Source organism: Erinaceus europaeus, unplaced genomic scaffold, assembly GCF_950295315.1.
Source record: "Erinaceus europaeus unplaced genomic scaffold, mEriEur2.1 scaffold_400, whole genome shotgun sequence".
In the NCBI taxonomy this organism is placed as follows: Eukaryota; Metazoa; Chordata; class Mammalia; order Eulipotyphla; family Erinaceidae; genus Erinaceus; species Erinaceus europaeus.
The window spans coordinates 14,767-33,311 of NW_026647345.1; the positions used below are offsets into that span (position 1 = coordinate 14,767).

At 59.9% G+C, this 18,545-nt stretch overlaps 2 protein-coding genes across 3 annotated transcripts; both read right to left on the reverse strand.

Moving 5' to 3' along the window:
• Window positions 1–2,301: 2,301 nt before the first annotated feature.
• GARIN4 (golgi associated RAB2 interactor family member 4) lies at window positions 2,302–4,174 on the reverse strand. The gene has a single exon (XM_007534401.2). It carries the CDS (start codon window positions 3,999–4,001, stop codon window positions 2,364–2,366), a length of 1,638 nt encoding a protein of 545 aa, XP_007534463.1. The 5' UTR covers window positions 4,002–4,174; the 3' UTR covers window positions 2,302–2,363.
• A 1,739-nt stretch (window positions 4,175–5,913) lies between these two features.
• On the reverse strand, window positions 5,914–17,715 carry ATF3 (activating transcription factor 3). Of its 2 annotated transcripts, XM_007534395.3 has the most exons (5): window positions 17,661–17,715; window positions 17,397–17,469; window positions 13,318–13,561; window positions 9,583–9,690; window positions 5,914–8,014 (listed from the first exon to the last, which is right to left on the reverse strand). In XM_007534395.3, the coding sequence occupies exons 3-5, from the start codon at window positions 13,555–13,557 to the stop codon at window positions 7,817–7,819; spliced, it is 546 nt and encodes a 181-aa protein (XP_007534457.1). In that variant the 5' UTR covers window positions 13,558–13,561; window positions 17,397–17,469; window positions 17,661–17,715; the 3' UTR covers window positions 5,914–7,816. The 2 variants fall into 2 exon arrangements, with proteins under 2 accessions (XP_007534457.1, XP_060039921.1); XM_060183938.1 differs by lacking the exons at window positions 17,397–17,469; window positions 17,661–17,715 and adding an exon at window positions 17,170–17,325.
• Between the last annotated feature and the right edge of the window lie 830 nt (window positions 17,716–18,545).

An 18,545-nucleotide genomic window follows, 5' to 3' on the forward strand; every position in this document is an offset into this window, starting at 1 on the left:
GGGCAGGGGGGCTGCTCTGGGCCTCCTGCCAGGCCCAGGTGAGACCTTCTCCTGGGCTGCTTCTGGCATTCCGCTGTGGAGTGATCTGTGCTGTAAACACACGCTTGGCTGCTCCCAGAACACGTGTTCCCAGTGGCAGCTTCTCCTCACAATCTCCCTGAAACAAGTGGCAGGGGTGGTGGCAGAGTGGTGGAGCACAGGACTTGTAGGCGTGAGGTCCCAAGTTCAAGCCCTGGCTCGCCTATGCCAGAGTGTTGACGGACATCAGTTAGAGAGCCCGGGCCTTCAGGACATGCCACTCAGTGCAGATAGGAGTGTGGCCCTCCGTGGCTCAGAGCTAGAACTCATTCTGCGTAAAGCCCAGGGGTCCTATCCTGTGCCCCCCACCCCGCCTCCGCAAGACAGAAAAGCTGACTAGGTGCCATCCATGACAGAGCCGTACACGCCGGCCTCGTGACTGTGAACAGAAGGTCTGAGAGGGCTTGTCTGGGTTCGAACTGCCCCATGGCTGCAGGGCCAGCCAGGACAGAATGGAGCCGTGTGACACGTGGGGTTGTGACGGCACTTCAGAGATGGAAGCCCACCCCCCTCCATCCCACCTCTTGCCAGGCCAGTCCCAGTCCCAGTCCCAGTCCCAGTGTTGACTGATTCCATGGAGAGACAACATAATGGTGATGCAAAAAGACTCTCATGTCTGCGTCTCCAAGGTCTCAGGTTCAATCCCCCAAATACCTTCAGCTAGCACTGAGCGGCACTCTGCTAAAATCAAAAACAGTATGTGTGCGTCCATGTATCAGTCTCTACATTTATGTGATGGCCTCCTCGTTTTGACTGGTTTCCTCAAACACGTGCGCCAGGCACCAGGAGACACCCTGTGCATCGGACTGGCTTCTGAACTGCTCTGAGCGTGGGGTTGCTTTTAAATGCCAATCACGGGGCCAGGGAGCTACCCCAGCAGGAGAGCACAGGACTTGCCTGCCTGGGGTCCTGGGTTCAGTCTCCAGTACCACACATGTCACAGGCAAGTAGGGCTCGGGTCTCTCACACAGGAAAGTAATCTTTAAAAAAAATAAACATTTCTGGGGCTGGGCAGTAGCGCAGCGGGTTAAGCGCACATGGTGCAAAGCGCAAGGACCGGCGTAAGATCCCAGTTCAAGCCCCCGGCTCCCCACCTGCAGGGGAGTCGTTTCACAAGCGATGAAGCAGGTCTGCAGGTGTCTGTCTCTCTCCCTGTCTTCCCCTCCTCTCGATTTCTCTCTGTCCTATCCAACAACAATGACAGCAATAACAACGATAAACAACAAGGGCAACAAAAGGGAAAAAATGGCCTCCAGGAGCAGTGGATTCATGTTGCAAGCACCGAGCTCCAGCAATAACCGTGGAGGCAAAAAACAAACAAACAAAACCAGCTCCAGGGCAGGAAATGAGAGTCCGTGGCCGTGTGACGGTGCCCTCCGCCCTCCACTGCTGACCCTGCTCTGCGCGCATTGTTCTGTATGTCCCAGCCCAGGGCGGGGCGGGATGGGGAGGGTGACATGCCAATGTTCTGCTGAGTGATTCGGGCAGTGAACAGTCTTGGCTACTCCCAGAGCGTGTGTGCTCCCGGTGTAGCTCTAGGCTGGAGCTGCTCAGTCTACTTTACCCCCTGCTCTGATGGAAGGAGACCACCCCCACCCTGCCCCAAATATCTCAGGACGGGGAGGCTGGTCCAACTCTGACTTTAACTCAGAGGTTAGAGCTTCTTCCCAGGCAGCCTCCAGCTCCCTGATTCCACCACGGCTCTGCACTAAGGCAGCATCCAACTAGAGCAGCCTCTGGACTGAGAGCAGATGTGGGGGTGAGGGCTTCCCAGTGTGGGCTTTGGGTGCCAGGGGGCTGCCTGGGTGGGCGCTGGGCATATGAGGCTGCCCAGAGTGGACACTGGGTGAGACTTCTGGGGTGGGCGCTGGGTGACTGGGGCTGCCTGGGGTGCTGGGTGACTGGGGCTCCCTGGGGTGGGCACTGGGTGACTGGGGCTCCCTGGGGTGGGCGCTGGGTGACTGGGGCTTCCTGGGGTGGGTGCTGGATGACTGGGGCTGCCCGGGATGGGTGCTGGGTAACTGGAGCTGCCTGGGATGGGTGCTGGGTGACTGGGGCTGCCTAGGGTGGATGCTGGGTGACTGGGGCTCCCTGGGGTGGATGCTGGGTGATTGGGGCCCCCTGGGGTGGGTGCTGGGGCTTTCAGGTTGTTCCTGGTGACATCACAGAGCCCACTGTGAGGTCTCCTGGGCACGGGGTCCCGACAGCATTCGGAGCCTCTCGGACGACACCTCTCTTTATTGGAGCCGCGTGAGGCGTGCCAGGCCGGGCGCGACCCCTCGGCCCTAGGACTCAGCTCCGACGGTCACTGCGGTCACCAGGCCCACTCCCGCAGCAGGTGCCGGGCCCCCGTCCTCCGGCCTCTTGAGGATGACCTCCATGCTGTGGCGTTGGGGCAGAGGGGGCAGGGGCTTCTCTGGCTCTGGCAGGGAGGCCGAGGTCCTGGCTGTGAGGCTGACCTTGATGGTCCGCAGGAAGGAGCTGACCCGGCTGAGCCGCTTGAAGGTGGAGCTGGAGCTGGAGGGGGACAGGCTTCTGCTGCTCTTGTGGGAGGGGCGGGAGTCCTTGCCGGTGGGCGCATGGCCCATGCCCTTGTGCGCCGGGCCCCGCCAACCGCCCCCCGCGCTGCCAAGGCCCCTGTCCCTCTTGTCCTCGCCCGAGGCCCTGCGGGGCCGGCCGCCGGGCACCTTGCGTGGGTTCTTGTCACTGCCCGCCTTGTGGCGGCTCTCGGGGGCCCTGCGGTGGTGGCGGGAGCCCCTGGGCCGTCTTTCCTTCTCCCTGCGCTCGCGCCGCTCCCTTCTGGCCTTGCGGCTGGCCCTCGCCGCCCAGGGCACCCTGGTCACCTCAGAGCTCTCCCTGGACTCGGGCAAGATGGAAATGAGGGTGTCCTCATCCGACCTTGAGGGCTCCTTGGCTGTCTTACCCCCAGCCCTGCGGGTAGCCCCTGCCCCAGCCTCGTCCACCACCTCGATGTCCTCAGGGCCCTGGTCAGCCAGCCCCACCAGGGCAGCTTCTGAGTGCTGGGAGCACGTGGCGGCCACCTGGGCGATGTCCGGGCCAGTCAGGCTGTCCCTCGGGGACCCCGCTTCTTCCCACAGCTTGTCTGTGCTCAGCCCCCAGGGGACGCTAGGGTGGGGGATGGCCAGGGCCACGTCCAAGGTGCCGGTCGCAGATTCTGCGTCAGAGGCGGCCTCCTGGGGCTCTGCAGGGGACCGGACGGAGTCTGGGGGGAAGGCCAGGTTCTCGCCCCCCGAGAAAGCAGCGGAGGTGGCCCCCCCCACCTCGGAGCCAGCGGCCAGGCTCCTGACGCTGACCCGGTCCTGATCGTCGGCCGGTGCGGGGCTGGTGCGCTCCTCCTGGCCCAGCAGTGGCAGGCACTCGGTGTCCCGGGCCGGCGTGGTGTAGGCGCCACTCAGGCTGTCCAGCGGCGGCCGCAGCAGGTGCACCAGCTTCTCCCAGTCCTGGAAGAGACCCTCGGCCTTGGCGTCGGGCGCCGGGCACAGCTGTAGGTAGCAGGAACGGCCGGTGGCGAACTTGAGCCGCAGCTGCTGCTTCTCGTGGTCGTGCACGGAGACGCGGACGAACTTGAGAGGCAGCAGGCGGGTGAGCTCCAGCGCCTTGGCCCGCCGGCCCCGGCCCCTGTCCCCCTCTCCCGCGGCCGGCCGGGCCAGCAGCATGACATCGGGCAGCGGCAGCAGGGGGCTGGTGCAGGCGACGCCCACCGTGACCATGCGCACGCGGTTGTGCACATCGATCACCTCCCCGCGCTTGGTGATCTGGATGAAGTCGCTCTCGAACACGGGCACGTGCCGGAACAGGTCGAACTCACCCCTGCGCAGCTGACGCTGCAGCTTGCCCGTGCCCGCCTGGAACAGCCCCATGCCCCGCGCTGGGGAGGAGGGCTGCGGAGCCTCACCGGCCATGGCAGGTGCCCCTCGGCCACGGAGCCCCTGGGCGGCAGGGCTGGGGTGCTGCTGCGGCCTTCCCGGTCCCCAGGCTGACCTTCCCACCAGCTGCGGACACGGGGTGCCCCGACTCTGCTCCCCAGAGGCTGTCAGCTGCAGTCCTGCCGAGAGGTCACCCCCTCTCCACCTACCCCACAGCCCTGCCTGGCCATCTCTATCCCCCCCACTAGCCTTTGTGACCTATGACTGTCACCCCTTTGTCCTGGCTCCCAGCCGCCCCCTGGGTTGGGCCGCCAGCCCCCAGCCCAGCCCCACCCTGCAGGGAGCACCCAAGTAAACATTTTCTTTGGATGCGAACAGGGTGTGAGCAGCTCTACCCACCCAGCCTCCTTGACCCCACTCAGGTGGTTTGACCTCTAGGTCAGCCTTCAGGGCGTGACATGAGGTGACTGGGCCAGCCCATGGGTGGCCAGATGTACTGGGGAGCCATGCAGTGTCTGTCACGTCAGGGGGGGTTGGGAGCACTGCCTTCCCCAGCTCCATTCTCCATGGGTTCATCACAGAGTCTGTTGAAAGAACTGCAAGAGGGGACCGGGCAGTGGTGCATCCAGTTAAATGCACGTATCACCATACGCAAGGACCCAGGTTCGAGCCCTCATTCCCCACCTGCAGGGGGGAACACTTCACAAGAGGTGAAGCAGGTCTGCAGGTGTCTGTCAGTCTGTCAGTCTGTCTCTCCTGTCTTCCCCTCACCTCTCAATTTCTGTCCTGTCCAACAACAGCAGCAGCAACGATGGGAAGCAAAGATGGCTGCTGGGAGCAGTGGCTTCATAGTGCAGGCACTAAGCCCCAGTGACAGCCCTGGAGGGGAGAAGAGAAGAGAAGAGAAGAGAAGAGAAGAGAAGAGAAGAGAAGAGAAGAGAAGAGAAGAGAAAAGGGAAAAGACAACAGATTTCAAGGGGTCTGGTGGTGGTACATCTGGTTAAGTGCACATGTTACAGTGCACAAGGACCTGGGTTCAAGCCCCTGGTCCCCACCTGCAGGGGAGTCGCTTCACAAGTGGTGACGCCGCAGGTCTGCAGGTGTTTTTCTCTCCCCGTCTTCCCCTCCTCTCTTGATTTCTCTCTGCCTTATCCAACAACAGCAATGGCAACAACAAGGGCAACAAAATGGGAAAAATGGCCTCCAGGAGCACTGGATTCATGGTGCAGGTACCGAGCTCCAGTGATAATCCTGGAGGCAAAAGGAGGGAAGGAAGGAAGGAAGGAAGGAAGGAAGGAAGGAAGGAAGGAAGGAAGGAAGGACTTCAGCTTTGGAAACATCCCTAGCTGGGCCTTGAGCCCTTGCCCTCTGTGAAATGAGGACAAGCCTGGCTTTGCAAGACAGCTCGAGGTGACACGTGAATGCTGCCTCTCGTCACAGGCTTCCGCCCTCTGGGCCCCTTCAGGTCACCCCCAGTGAAGCGCTTTATCTTGAACATCCTGAGGCTGCTGCAGGGTCTCTCACGGCAGGTCCCCGGGGAGACTTGTCAGCCAGATGCAGCAGGCAAAGAGCACGTGTGTGCGTGTGGAGGGGTGGTCGCAGGGCTTCCTCCAAGCCCCAGGAGCAGTGGGGATATTGATGGAGTAGGCAGCCGGGCAGCTCCGACCCAGTTCCAGAGCCTGTACCAGTGAGGGCAGAGCCCTTCCGAGCATCTCTCCGGAACAGGCGTGAGCCAGATCTCAGGGCCGAGGCAAAGGACAGTGGCAGGAGAGGGGTCGGTGGCTTTCACAACCCTGCCCGAGTGACGTCACCGCCACAGCTGAAACACAGACCCCACAGGCCAGGCGTGTGGCCCGAGAGGACGCCCGGCCGCCGGTCCCAGTTCAGGCCCCAGCCTCCCCCACGGCAGCTGTGGATGACGAGACGCACGGAACACTCGGCGGGCAACTCACATTCTCTTTTTTTATTAAAGTATCAAAACATAAACTTAGCTACAGACAACAGAACGACTCTGAGCACACCGGTTCAAAGGACTCACAGCTTCCCCACCAGGGCAGTGCCAGCCCGGCTTAACCCTTCTTCCTTTCTGACCCACTGTTGTCCCCAGCAGCTTAAAAAACTGGAGTTTGATAAAGGAGGGGAGTGTGAAAAGCAAGAGCCCCAGCATAGCAGCATGTGGTGGTGCCAGGGATGGAGCCCACGGCCTCAGGCTTGCAAGTCTCGTGCTCTGCCCACAGAAAACTCTCCTTGGCCTGCAAGGGATTCTCCCCCCCCCTCCTCTACCAAGATAAGGAAAACAGATGATGTCTTAGAGGAAACGGGGACTGAGGCCACCACCAGCTGCTGCTTACACACAAGGAACCGCCCTGGTGGGCAGAGCTGGGACGGCAGGGTCACAGGTGACAGGCTGCAGGGCCAAAGCTGGAACCTGAGGAGGGACCCATCCAGGGAAGGTGGGCACCTCTCTCTCTGAGCCTGTGAGCACCACAAGTGTCTGGGCAGAGAGCGAGTGGGCAGGGAGCCCCTGAGATTCCAGGAAACTCTGTGAACGCCTCTTTTTGCAGGATCGCAACTGTCCCATCTAAGACGGTCCCCTCTGCTGCCTGATAGTTCACACACTCATTCACCACGTGCAGTGCCTGTGGACAGTGTGACCTGTCAGCCACGTGACCACTCAGGAGTTCAGGGACAGGAAGTCAGGTGCCCGTGACTCAAGTTCAACAGCATTCTGGGCACATCCAGAGAAGCTGATGGGTTTTGTCCACGCACAGCAGCGAGTCCATGAGAAACGGAAGCCAGGCCACAGCAGGACTGGGATGGAAAGCCAGCTCCCTTCCCAGAGACCCCCAGAGATGGTGAACACCAGAAGCCAAAGGCGCCCTCCCCAGCAGCAGCGGTAGCAGTGGAGGGAGGGGATGGGCGGGTTTGAGAGGGTCGAGGGGTGGCTAGACCTTGCCCCTCCCTTCCAGGGATGGAAAAGAAAGACCAGCACCACACCAAGGCTCCTGCACCTACTTCCAATGTTTATTATCGGCAGGTTAGCAATGCTGGAATAAATAAGGCAAAGCCGACTGGGACTCAACACTCCGCGGCCATCACAGAGACATGGGAGCAGAACCAGCCGGCAGGGGCCTAGTGGCCGGCTGCCATGAAGACACCGTCAACCCCGGCAGCGCTATGTGATGCCTGGGCGCCCCCCAGACCCCCACTAGGTCCACTGCACGGCTCCCACCACAAGCAGAGGTGAAGGTCCTCAGGCTGCTCCCGGGCTGAGTAACAGAGAGGGACGTCCCCACCCTCGGGAAGCTCGATGTCCTTTCTGTGACATTTTCACGGAGCTGGGGTCAGAGGACCTGCTGGGGTCCCACAGATTTGCATTAACATCTGGGGCCCCAATCCGCTCTGGGGCAGGGGCGGTGCTGTCAGACGCCAGGCTGGGGAGCTCGCTCACTCTCAGAAACCAGATCTGAGCCAAGTCTCGCCAACGCGGATGCGTGAGGCCCGGGCCCGGAGCCCGGCACACGGTCCATTCCTGCACACGCCAGCTTGTGGGCTACAAAGCACACACCGGGCCACTGTCCTCACCCTCGTCCATTGTGGGGTGGCTCCATCCGCCCACCCTAGCTGCGGGGACTCCTTCAGAGAGAATGCAGCTGGCGGGCGGCCCCGGGCTTTGCTGAGTCCGACCGGAAAGGGGGCAGACACTGGCAAGACCAGGCCACAGAGGCCTGACCCAAAGTTTCTCTGGGTCATGGGGGAGGCCCTGCTGGGTGCTCCAGGTGCCCCACCACACACACACCTGGGTCCTTGGCTGCAGAAAGTCTCAGGCCTGGAGGACAGTCAGTGAGGACTCAGCTCTGCAGCGCCCCCTCCTTTACGTGCTGGATGAAGAGGTTCCGTTCGTCCTCAGGAGTCCGCCCGTGCTGGGCCCGCACAATGCAGGTGGGCCGGTGCAGGTTGAGCATGTAGATAAGGTGCTGCTTCTCGTTCTTGAGTTCCTCGATCTGGGCCTTCAGCTCGGCGTTCACGCTCTCCAGCTTCTCCGACTCCTGGGGACAAGCGACAGGGAGAGTGGCTGCTTTGTGGAGGCTGGGGTGGGGGGGTCTAGGGCGGGCTTGGGAGACGCTGCTTCTGGAGGCCCTGGGCCTTGTCCTGTTCGGGGTGTGTAGGGGACAGTCACTGAGGGGACTGAACCCCAGCTGCCCACCACACGGTCGGCCCCCCCGAACCTGGCCAGGGGTCCAGACTGGGGGAGGGGCCGGGAGGAAGTGTGGACTGACCAGGTGCAGGCATGTCACCCTACATGCCAGGGAAGGTGCTTTTTAATTTTTCTTTTCCATTTTATTCAATAATACAGAGAGAAATTGAGAGGGGAGGAGGATATCGAGTAGTCTGGGAGGTGGCACAGTGGATCATGGATTAGAATCTCAAGCATGAGGTCCTGAGTTCAGGCCCTGGCAGCACATGTACCAGTGTGATGTCTGGTTCTTTCTCTCCCCCTCTATCTTTCCCATAAATAAAACCTTTAAAAAAAAAAAGACAACAGGGAGTCGGGCTGTAGCGCAGCGGGTTAAGCGCAGGTGGCGCAAAGCACAAGGACCGGCATAAGGATCCCGGTTCGAATCCCAGCTCCCCACCTGCAGGGGAGTCGCTTCACAGGCGGTGAAGCAGGTCTGCAGGTGTCTATCTTTCTCTCCCCCTCTCTGTCTTCCCCTCCTCTCTCCATTTCTCTCTGTCCTATCCAACAACGATGACAACAATAATAACTACAACAATAAAACAACAAGGGCAACAAAAGGGAATAAATAAATAAAATAAATATTAAAAAAATTTTTTAAAAAAGACAACAAAAGGGAAAATGATAGCCTCCAGGAGCAGTGGATCCGTAGTGCAGGAACCAAGCCCCAGTGATAACCCTGGAGACAAAAAATAAAATAAAAAAATATATGCATATGTGGTCCGGGAGATGGCACAGTGGATAAAGTGCTTGACTCTCAAGCACGAGGTCCTGAGTTCAAGCCCCGGCAGCACATGTACCAAAGTGATGTCTGGTTCTTTCTCTCTCTCCTCCTATCTTTCTCATCAATCAATAAATAAAATCTTTTTAAAGTTATAAAAATATACATGCATTTAAAGAAAGACACCCGAAGCCCTGCTTCACCACTTATGAAGCATCCCCACTGCAGGTGGGGAACAGAGGCATGAACCTGGGTCCTTGTGCTTAGTATTATGTGCACTTAACCACGTGTGCCACCACTCTGCCCCCGTTGTTTTCTCTCTTAGCTTTATTTATTATTGGATAGAGACAGAAAACAGAGAGGAAGGGAGATGAGAGACACAGACACCTGCAGCCCTGCTTCACCACTTGTGAAGTTTTCCCCCTGCAAGTGGGGACCGGGAGCTTGAAAGTGGGTCCTTGCACACTGTAGCGTGTTGCTCAACCAGGTGCGCCACCACCTGGCCCCTAGAAAGCACTGGTTTGGAGCTACTGATTCCATGCCTGCTTCCCACCTCCCTGCCGCTGGCCATTGCTGCCACAGGTGACAACAGTCCACTTGGGAAAATGTGGGGGAGCAGCAGCCCCTAAACGCCCCTGCTGGCATGGGGTGGGCCCCACCTTCTGTAGGCACTCCGTCTTCTCCTTCTTCTTGTTCCGACACTTGGCCGCTGCGATCTTATTCCGTTCCCGGCGTCTCTTCCTCCTCTCATCTTCCTCAGGGGCGATCTGCAGGAGGCCAGGGGCACAGGCTTCATGAGGGGCAGGGGCCCGGCACAGACACGTGCCAGATACACAGGCTCGGGCAGAGCAGTTCTGAGGCTGAAGGAGCAAGACGCAGCCCGGGAGTGGTGCCCTGCAGAGAGCTGGCTTCTCGGGCTCGAGGTCCCAAGTATGAAACTGGGCATCGTGTGTGCCTGAGCGATCCTGCGTTCTCTCTTCCGCTGCCTTTTTAAACTTTTTATTGGATAGGACAGAGAAATTGATAGAGGAGGGGGGAGATAGAGAGGATGAGAAAAAGACAGAACCTGCAGGGAGTCGGGCGGTGGCGCAGCGGGTTAAGCGCAGGTGGCACAAAGCGCAAGGACCGGCGTAAGGATCCCGGTTCAAGCCCCCGGCTCCCCACCTGCAGGGGAGTCGCTTCACAGGCGGTGAAGCAGGTCTGCAGGTGTCTGTCTTTCTCCCCACCACTGCCTTCCCCTCCTCTCTCCATTTCTCTCTGTCCTATCCAACAATGATGACAACAACAATAACTACAACAATAAAAAACAAGGGCAACAAAAGGGAAAATAAATAAATATAAAAAAGACACCTACAGCCCTGCTTCACTGCTCATGAAGCTTCCCTCCTGCAGGTGGGGACCAGGGGCTTAAACCAGGGTCCTTGTGAGTGGTGCTGTGTGTGCTCTACAGGTGCACTACCTCCTGGTTCCTCTCCCCTCCCTATTTTTTTGTTATTTTTGAGAGATTTATTGATAGATAAATAACTAGACAGCCACACTGAAGCTTCCTTCAATGTGCTGGGGACAGGTTCTGATCTAAATCATGCACAACATAAATAAAGCAACACACTATCCAAGTGAGATATCTCTCTTTCTCAATTAACCAGAGAATAAAGCTTTAAAAACGTACTAGATAGGGGAAAGTCAGGCGGTAGCACAGCTGGTTAAGCGCAGGTGGTGCAAAGCACAAGGACCAGTGTAAGGATCCTGGTTCAAGCCCCCAGATCCCCACCTACAGGTGGTGAAGCAGGTCTGCAGGTGTCTGTCTTTCTCTCCCCCTCTCTGTCTTCCCCTCCTCTCTCCATTTCTCTCTGTCCTATCCAACAACGACATCAATAACAACAATAACCACAACAACGATAAAACAACAAGGGCAACAAAAGGGAAAAAAAGGCCTCCAGGAGCAGTGGGTTCGTGGTGCAGGCACTGAGCCCCAGCAATAACTCTGGAGGCAAAAAAAAAAATCTTTATTTCATATAAAATAGTTTCCCGTGAGAGAAAGAGAGAGGCCAGAACACCTCTCTGGTCCATGTAGCCCTGGGAGCCAAACAAGGAGTCAGTGCCGGTTCCTCTGGACCCGGCAATGCTCCCTTCCCTCCTTCCTCAGTTCTGGGCCCGGCCTCTCCACCTGCACCACAGCCTGGAGCACCTCCTTCCGGACTCAGGCGAGGCCACGTCCCGTCCCAGAGTAGCACTGGCAGCTCACGGCTTGCCGGCACCTGTGGGTGCTGAGCTATGAACAGCCGACAAGCAAACACCATTGAAAGCACCGCTGAAGGGGCTGGGTGGTGGCGCACCTGGTTGAGTGCACATGTTCCATGCTCAAGGACCAGGGTTCAATCCCCCAGTTCCCACCTGCAGGGGGGGAACTTCATGAACGGTGAAGAAGGGCTGCAGGTGTCTCTCTGTCTCTCTCCTTCTCTATCTTCCCCCTCCCTCTAGACTTGTCTCTGTGTCCATCCAATAAATAAATGAATAGAATATTTTTTTAAAAGGATAGAAAGCAGGGGGCTGGGGAGACAGCATAATGGTTATGCAAAAGCTTTTCAAGCCTGAGGCTCTGAGGTCCCAGGTTCAATCCCCAGTCCCACCATAAGCCATAACTGAGCATGATCTGGTGTCTCTGTCTCTCTCTCTGTATCTTTCCCTCTGTATCTACTCTGTCTCATTAAAATAAACAAAATAAAATACTTTTTAAAAAGAATAGAAAGCAGGACCAGGTGGTGATGCACCTGGTTAATGAACACATTACAGTGTGCAAGGACCCAGGTTCAAGCCCCCGGTCCCCACTTGCAGGGGAAAAACTTCACAAGTGGTGAAGCAGGTCTGCAGGTGTCTGTCTGTCTGTCTCCCTCCCAACCTCCCCCTCTCAATGTCTCTTTGTTTTATCAAACAAAGTTTAAAAAATAAAATAAGGGATCTGTATGGAATTATACCTGTTATCTTACAATCTTATTAATCATTATTAATTTTAAAAAGAGGAAAGAAACGAAAGCATGGCTGGAAAAACGCTCCTCTCCCTGAGCCAGGCTGGGGACCCTCAGAGGACAAATCCCCTGAGTGAGGCCTTGGTCCTCCCTCCGTGGCCTCTGCTCCCTGAGGAGATGTGGGCCTGGCAGAATCCGGCCCTGGACTTGGCCTTGAGGTCAGAGTCTAGCTGGGGTGTGGCAGCCTCAGCTGCTGATGGGCCTGCCGTCTGGCCCCCGTCCTCAGGTGACACTGTGGCCACCTCCGGTCTGGTTCTGGTCTTTAGGATGAAACACACTGAGCAAGAGGAGTGTGTCACGGAGGGGAAGGAAGGCCCTCAACTTCAGTTGGATCCCACTGGTGCTCCCTAGCCAGCCACTAGCATCCCTGGAGAGAGTCCCTGCTCTCCTGTCGGCTCTGGCCAGCCCCACGCCCACAGGCTCCCAGGCAGCCCCATCGACAGCCTGGCTGCTGGAAGGAGAGGTCACATGTGGGGCTTGGACCTGAACTCGCGCCCTCCACACCCGGGGGCCCTGCTCTGTCCCCGGCAGTCAGTGGGCAGAAAGAGACCACACTGGGTGGGCGTGCTGTGGCCTCTGTGTCTCGTCACGGGAAGAGGGAGCCCAGTAGCCCTTGGTGCTGTGCCCAGTACTCCTCTGATGGCCTTGGTTCTCCTGGGTAAACAGCCTCCTCTCAGCAGTCACTGAGCTATGCTGCCCCCTGCTACCCGCTCCCTGCTGCTCTTCACCTCACCACCCACACCCCCTCCCTCACCCCGCTCTTACCAGATGCCGCTCTGACTTCTTTTTTTTAATTTTTAAAAGATTTTTTAAAATATTTATTTATTCCCCTTTTTGTTAACCTTGTTTTTTATTGTTGCAGTTATTATTGTTGTTGTCATTGTTGGATAGGACAGAGAGAAATGGAGAGAGGAGGGAAAGACAGAGAGGGGGAGAGAAAGACAGACACCTGCAGACCTGCTTCACCGCCTGTGAAGCGACGCCCCTGCAGGTGGGGAGCCGGGGGCTTGAACTGGGATCCTTACGCCGGTCCTTGCACTTGGTGCCACGTGCACTTAACCTGCTGCGCCACCACCCCACTGCCACTTTCTGACTTCTTGCTTCAAACCGCAAGCCCCAGGAGCCAGTCCCCAGTACCACCAAAGGCCAGAGCTGAGCAGGGCTCTGGTAAAAGCAAACAGCAGCCCATCCTCTCCCGGGCAACTCTGCGCTGGGGGTTCTGGGCGGACCAGAAGCGGTCAGCATCAACGCTTTATTCCTTAGCCCAGCTGTACATGCCTGCGTGCTCTCCACACCCCTGCACACCCCCTGCACACCCCTGCAGCGGGAGCCAGGCTACCCAGCCCCAGGGTGGGGGGAGGGACCCACCTCATCCTTGGTGGCGGGCAGCCCCAGGGGCCTGCTGCTGACGGTCACCGAGTCCAGCATGGAGGGCAGGCGGTGGCACAAGTGCTTGTTCTGGATGGTGAGCCTCAGTTCTTCCTTGACAAAAGGTGTCAGGTTGGCAAAGTCCTCAAACACCAGGGACCCGGGAGGGGACAGGCAGGGGACAATGGCGGAGGCGCTGACTTCAGAGGCTGAGGCCTGGCCTGGGTGCTGAAGCATCATTTTGCTGAAAGACACAGAAAGCCACAGACTTCAGGGTCTGGGGGCGTCAGAGCCTCACCTACAGGGGAGAGCTCAAGTCCTGCCAGCAGCTCCTGCAGCCTCACAGCCCCAGGAGCAGGCTGCCCAGACTGTGTGCGTCAGACAGGCACCACTTCACCTCCCCGCAGGGGCTTGGCGAGGGGCTGGGGTTCGGTCACAGGGAACCCTGTAACCCTTGCAGTTTGGAACAGCAGCAGACCCCTGGGGGAAGAGCAGGGTTGAGGTAGGAGTTTGGAGCTCTGAGGAGTGGGGTTCAGCTCCGTGGGGAGCTTCGTTCTTGCTAAGTGGCGGAGCAGGTCTGCAGGACTCTCTGACTCTGACTCTCCCTTCCTCTCAACTTCTCTTTGTGTTATCCAATAAGAGTAAAAGAAAAAAAGAAAAATGGCTACCAGGTGGATTCATAGTGCTGACAGAGACCCAGCAATAACTAGTGGCAATAGAATGAATGAATGAATGAATGAATGAATGAATGAATGGGAAGAAGAGCAGTTGTTCCACGGTTACAATTCAAAACAGACCCCCCCACCCCATGCCCCGCGGTCACAGACAAAAGTCTCTACTGGCTCTGTTCAGAAATGCTGTGGACAGTCCTCTGATCTCAGCGGCAGGCTGTGTCTGCTCTGACCTCTCGCCTGCTGCTGTCACAGGTGCACAGAGAGGCAGTGCGCCTCAGCCCGGCCATTCTCCGGAAGGGGGGTGCCTGCGGCGGGGTTGGGGGGGTGGGAGCCCCGAGCTTCACTGTCCGCCTGGAGACCCGTGGTCCTTGGTCCAGCTCAGTCAGATGGGCCGGCCTCTGTCATCTCTGACACCCAGAGCCCTGCAGGCAGCGGGATCTGGAATTCAGTCTGACTCCAGAGCTCCTGCCCTTCATTCAGAGACATAGGGTGTTGTTCTACTTTGAGAAAAACAAGCCACAGCACCTAAGCTCACTTTTCTTGGGTGTGTGTGTGGGGGCGGGGGGGGGGCTCAGCAGAGAACCACAGGACTCCCAGGGGATCCAGCTGCAGGCCCACTCCCTGGGCCTCCCGCAGCACAGGAGCGAGGACAGGCAGAGTTGTGCAAGGAGGTCATGCACAAATAAGCCCAGGAAAACAGATCGGCCAGGAGGCCAAGGGAGGGCAGTGGGGGGCCTCCCAGGGACCTGCTCTGCGGGCTGGCGCACTGGGGGGTCCTGCTTGGTGGGTGCTGCACAGTCTCTTTGATCTCAAACAACTCAAACAAGGGAACGCCTTGCCCTCTGCCTCCCCAGAAGGTCTGGGACTCACGGAGGGAGGTCTGCTGACCGCCCACAGCAGCCCAGGAAAAGGCCTGTGCTCGGCTCCCTCCCCAGGCTGCGGGGATACTTCCGGTGGTGAGGGGTCCTGGGTGTCTGCGGGGGAAGCCAGCCTTCCAGTGCCCAGCCAGAAGGCTCCCCTGGCACTCCGGAGGCCCCCCTCCTCCAACTTCACTAAAACCCCAGCCCTGGGTCAGGGTTGAATCTGAGCTGCCTATGGGGGCTGGCCTTTGTCCACAGACAGAGACAGAATTCGCGGCAGGGGGGCTAGCTCTCCACCCAGACAGGCCAGTCCACCAGCTCTCCTCGCTGGGGGTGAGCTCCCTCCTCGGGACTGTGGAGTCAGCTGTCTGACGGAGGAATGTCCCTGGGACGGAATGTTTTTAGGAAAAGCAGGGAGAGCCTTCCAGAAGGGAAAGTCCCGTTTCCCTAGATTTGTGTCTGCCCTAAAGTTTCTTTCTTTTTTAAATTGGTTACTCTTTATGAGAGACGAACCCTGCCCTGCTCTGGAATGTGCCCTGCTGGGGACTGAACCTGGGACCTCAGTCATACTAGTCCTGTGCTTCCCTGAACTATCTCTGTTCATCAGAAAAAAAAATTATTTTTTCCCAGAGCACAGCTCTGGCTGAGGGTGTTGGGGGGGGGGGGGATTGAACCTAGCTGTCGTTCCTGGAGCCTCAGGAATGACAGCCTCTTTGCATAATTATATACTATCTCCCCCACTCTTCATCTAATTTTATTTTATTTTACTTGGTGAACATTCCTTTAAAGGTTGATTACGAACACACCTGAGAGAGCATCCCTCTGGCATATGTCCTGCACAGGACCAAACTCAGTCCAAAGCTCTAACCACTGTGTGTCTCCCTAGGTGCCTGAAGGCTTCTTCTGAGATGTTTAGTTAGTCCTTTCTACTTTGGGAGTCTGCAGGAAGGGTTCAGCCCAAATTCAGGCTGTGCTCCTACTGGTAAAACACAGTTAGAGCTCCAAAGGGTTTTTGTTGTTGCTGCTGTTTAAAGCAAAAGCAGGTTTGGGGGTTTTCTGGTCTGATGTTTTTTGACCAGAGCATTGCTCAGTCCTGGCTGTTGTTGCCAGGGATTCAATCGGGGGCCTCTGGCATGTCCTGTACTCTACCCTGCGTCTCACAGTCTCCCCAGTCTGCTTTCAGAACTGCCCCACTCCCTGCAGGAAGCCCCAGCTCCGCTCCCAGCCCATCTGTTATTAGATCCACCAGGAGTCAGGCCAGGCGGGGCGTCACCACGTTCAAGAAAGTGAAACTTTCCCGGCGTCTTTCTCTGACTGGAAGTGCAGCTCCCGGCTCTGGCCCGGGGGGAGTTTCGGCTCTGGCCCCGGGGGGAGTTCGGCTCTTCCCCCGAAGCTGCTCACCCCACCTCTGGGGGGCTGGGCTGGCCCTTCCTACCTTCCTACCTGGGTCGTGCTCCCACCCACCCAGCGGCCAAGGCTGGAGGCGGAGGGCTTGTAGACAGAGACCACCCCTCCGGGCTTCTCTCTACCCCCACCCCCACCCGGCACTCGGCTTCCAGCTCAGGCTGCCCAGTGTGTGAGGTGGGAGACTGGTGTGAGTGCAGCTGGCACCCACAGTGGGCAGAGAGCCTGGGGTCATGCAGCTTGGCCCTCGCTCTTCAGGAATGACGGAGACACTCGGCCAGCCACCCCGCTTGGTGCCAGGCTCTGACACTGACCCTGTCTATGCCTGCCCCGCCGTGGGTCAGCACCCATCCTGGGAGAGAAGCAGCGGCGCTCACAGCGCGCTCTCTCCCCCACACCCATGCAAATGTGCAAATCCATTTCTCCTTTGGCCGTTTCCGTGGTGCCCTGACCGTACTTCCTCCTCCTGCCCCGGTCCCCTGTCCCTGGCCGGTGCCCGGCCCTGAACAAGGGGTGACACCCTGGGCCTGGGTGTGGGAGCGGGTGGGCTCCAGACCTCACGGGCCACCAGCCCAGGGAGCTCGGGGAAGGCCACCCACTGCTCCTCTCAGGGAAGGGAGTGGGGGTGGGTGCGGCCGTCCTGGGGGGGGGGGCCTGACCACAGAGGAGGGGACGGGGCAGTAGGCAGGGAAGGGCAGCAGGGCAGGGTGGGCAGGGACAGGCGGGACCTGGCTGCCAGCAACGCCACAGGTGCCCAGGCTCCAGCGTGTCCAGTGGCACCCCTCTGGTGACAGCTGCACGCCCCACCTGCAACCTGGTCTCTGTCCAAGGGGGGAAGCTGGGGAGGGAGACCCCCAGCCCAGAAAGTCCCCTGGACCCCCGTCCAAGGCCCCCCACCCCACCCCCGCACGGACCTTAGTGGCCACCGAGGCTCTTCCCGGGGCGCCGGTCCGAGCGAGGCGAGGGAGCAGCTCCACGCCCGGTGCTCCCGGCGCCCCGAAGCCGCCCCCATTCATCCGTCCGGGACGCGGCTGGACTCCCGCACCTCGGGGTCGCGGCGCCTGCGGGGAGGGGGGCGGGGAGGCGAGTGCGAGCCGGGGCGCAGGGAGAGTGGCTGCGGGTGGGGGCGGGACCCGCTCACCTCGCGTCCGCTCTCGGGGCGGCCAGGGTCCGGGGGTCGGGGGTGGGGGTGTGCGCTGAGGTCCCGGGTCCGGGGGGACGCACTGGGGTCCGGGGGTCTGTAGTCTGGGGTCACTGGCCAAGGGTGCGCCGGTCCTGGGTCCGAGGGTCTGCAGTCCGGGGTCCCTGGCCGGGGAGTCCCTGGCTGGGGGTGCGCGCCGGGTCCCGGCTCCGAGGGTCTGCAGTCCGGGGTCGCTGGCCGGGGTGCTCCGGGTCCCGGCTCCGAGGGTCCCTGGCTGGGGGTGCGCGCCGGGTCCCGGGTCCGAGGGTCTGCAGTCCGGGGTCCCGGGTCCGAGGGTCTGCAGTCCGGGTCCCGGGTCCGAGGGTCTGCAGTCCGGGTCCCGGCTCCGAGGGTCTGCAGCCCGGGTCCCGGTCCGCGCGCGGGGAGCGGCACCCGCGACTGAGGCGGCGGCTTGCATCACCCCCTTTTATAGCCGGGCTGCGGGCTCGGGCCGGGCTGACGTCATGCTATTAATAGCCGCCCCGGGAACCGGCCCGACGGGGGTGATGCAAGCGGGCGGGCGGGCCGCCTCCCTCGCTCCTTATCGGGCTGCCCGGCCCGGCCCGCGCCCGCCGCCCGCCGCCCTGAGCGCCCCGCGCTGGCATCGCTCCCGGGAGGGGCGGGACCGGCCCTGAGCGCGTGGCCGCTGTGGAAGCTTCGGGAAGATGCCCCTCCCGGCCGCCCGCGCTTGGGGAGGGGTGGAGGGCCTGGGGGGAAGGGGACTTTGAGGTGGGGCCTGGGGCTTTGGGGGGCAGGGTCCTTGGAGTGGGACAGGGGGCGGGGGCTTTCAGGTGGGGGCGGTGGCCTTGGGGGGACGGGGAGGGGCTTTGAGGTGGGGGGCGGGGCCCTGGCGGGGCAGGGCCCTTGGGGGTGCGAAGGGCCTTGGGGTGGGGGGCGTATGGCTGGGGTGAGGCGGGGGCTTTAGGCTCCGGGGCGGGACGGGGAGGGCCTCAGGGTGGGGCCTGACTGCTCCGCTCGCCGGTGTCCCCGCAGCTGCCTCGCTGAGCCCCGGAGGGGGGTTGGGGACCCGGCGGCGGCGGCGGGGGGGGGGTGGGGTGGGGGGGGCAGCACCCTGGGGACCTCGGCCGGCTCCGGACCTTGAATCAGACG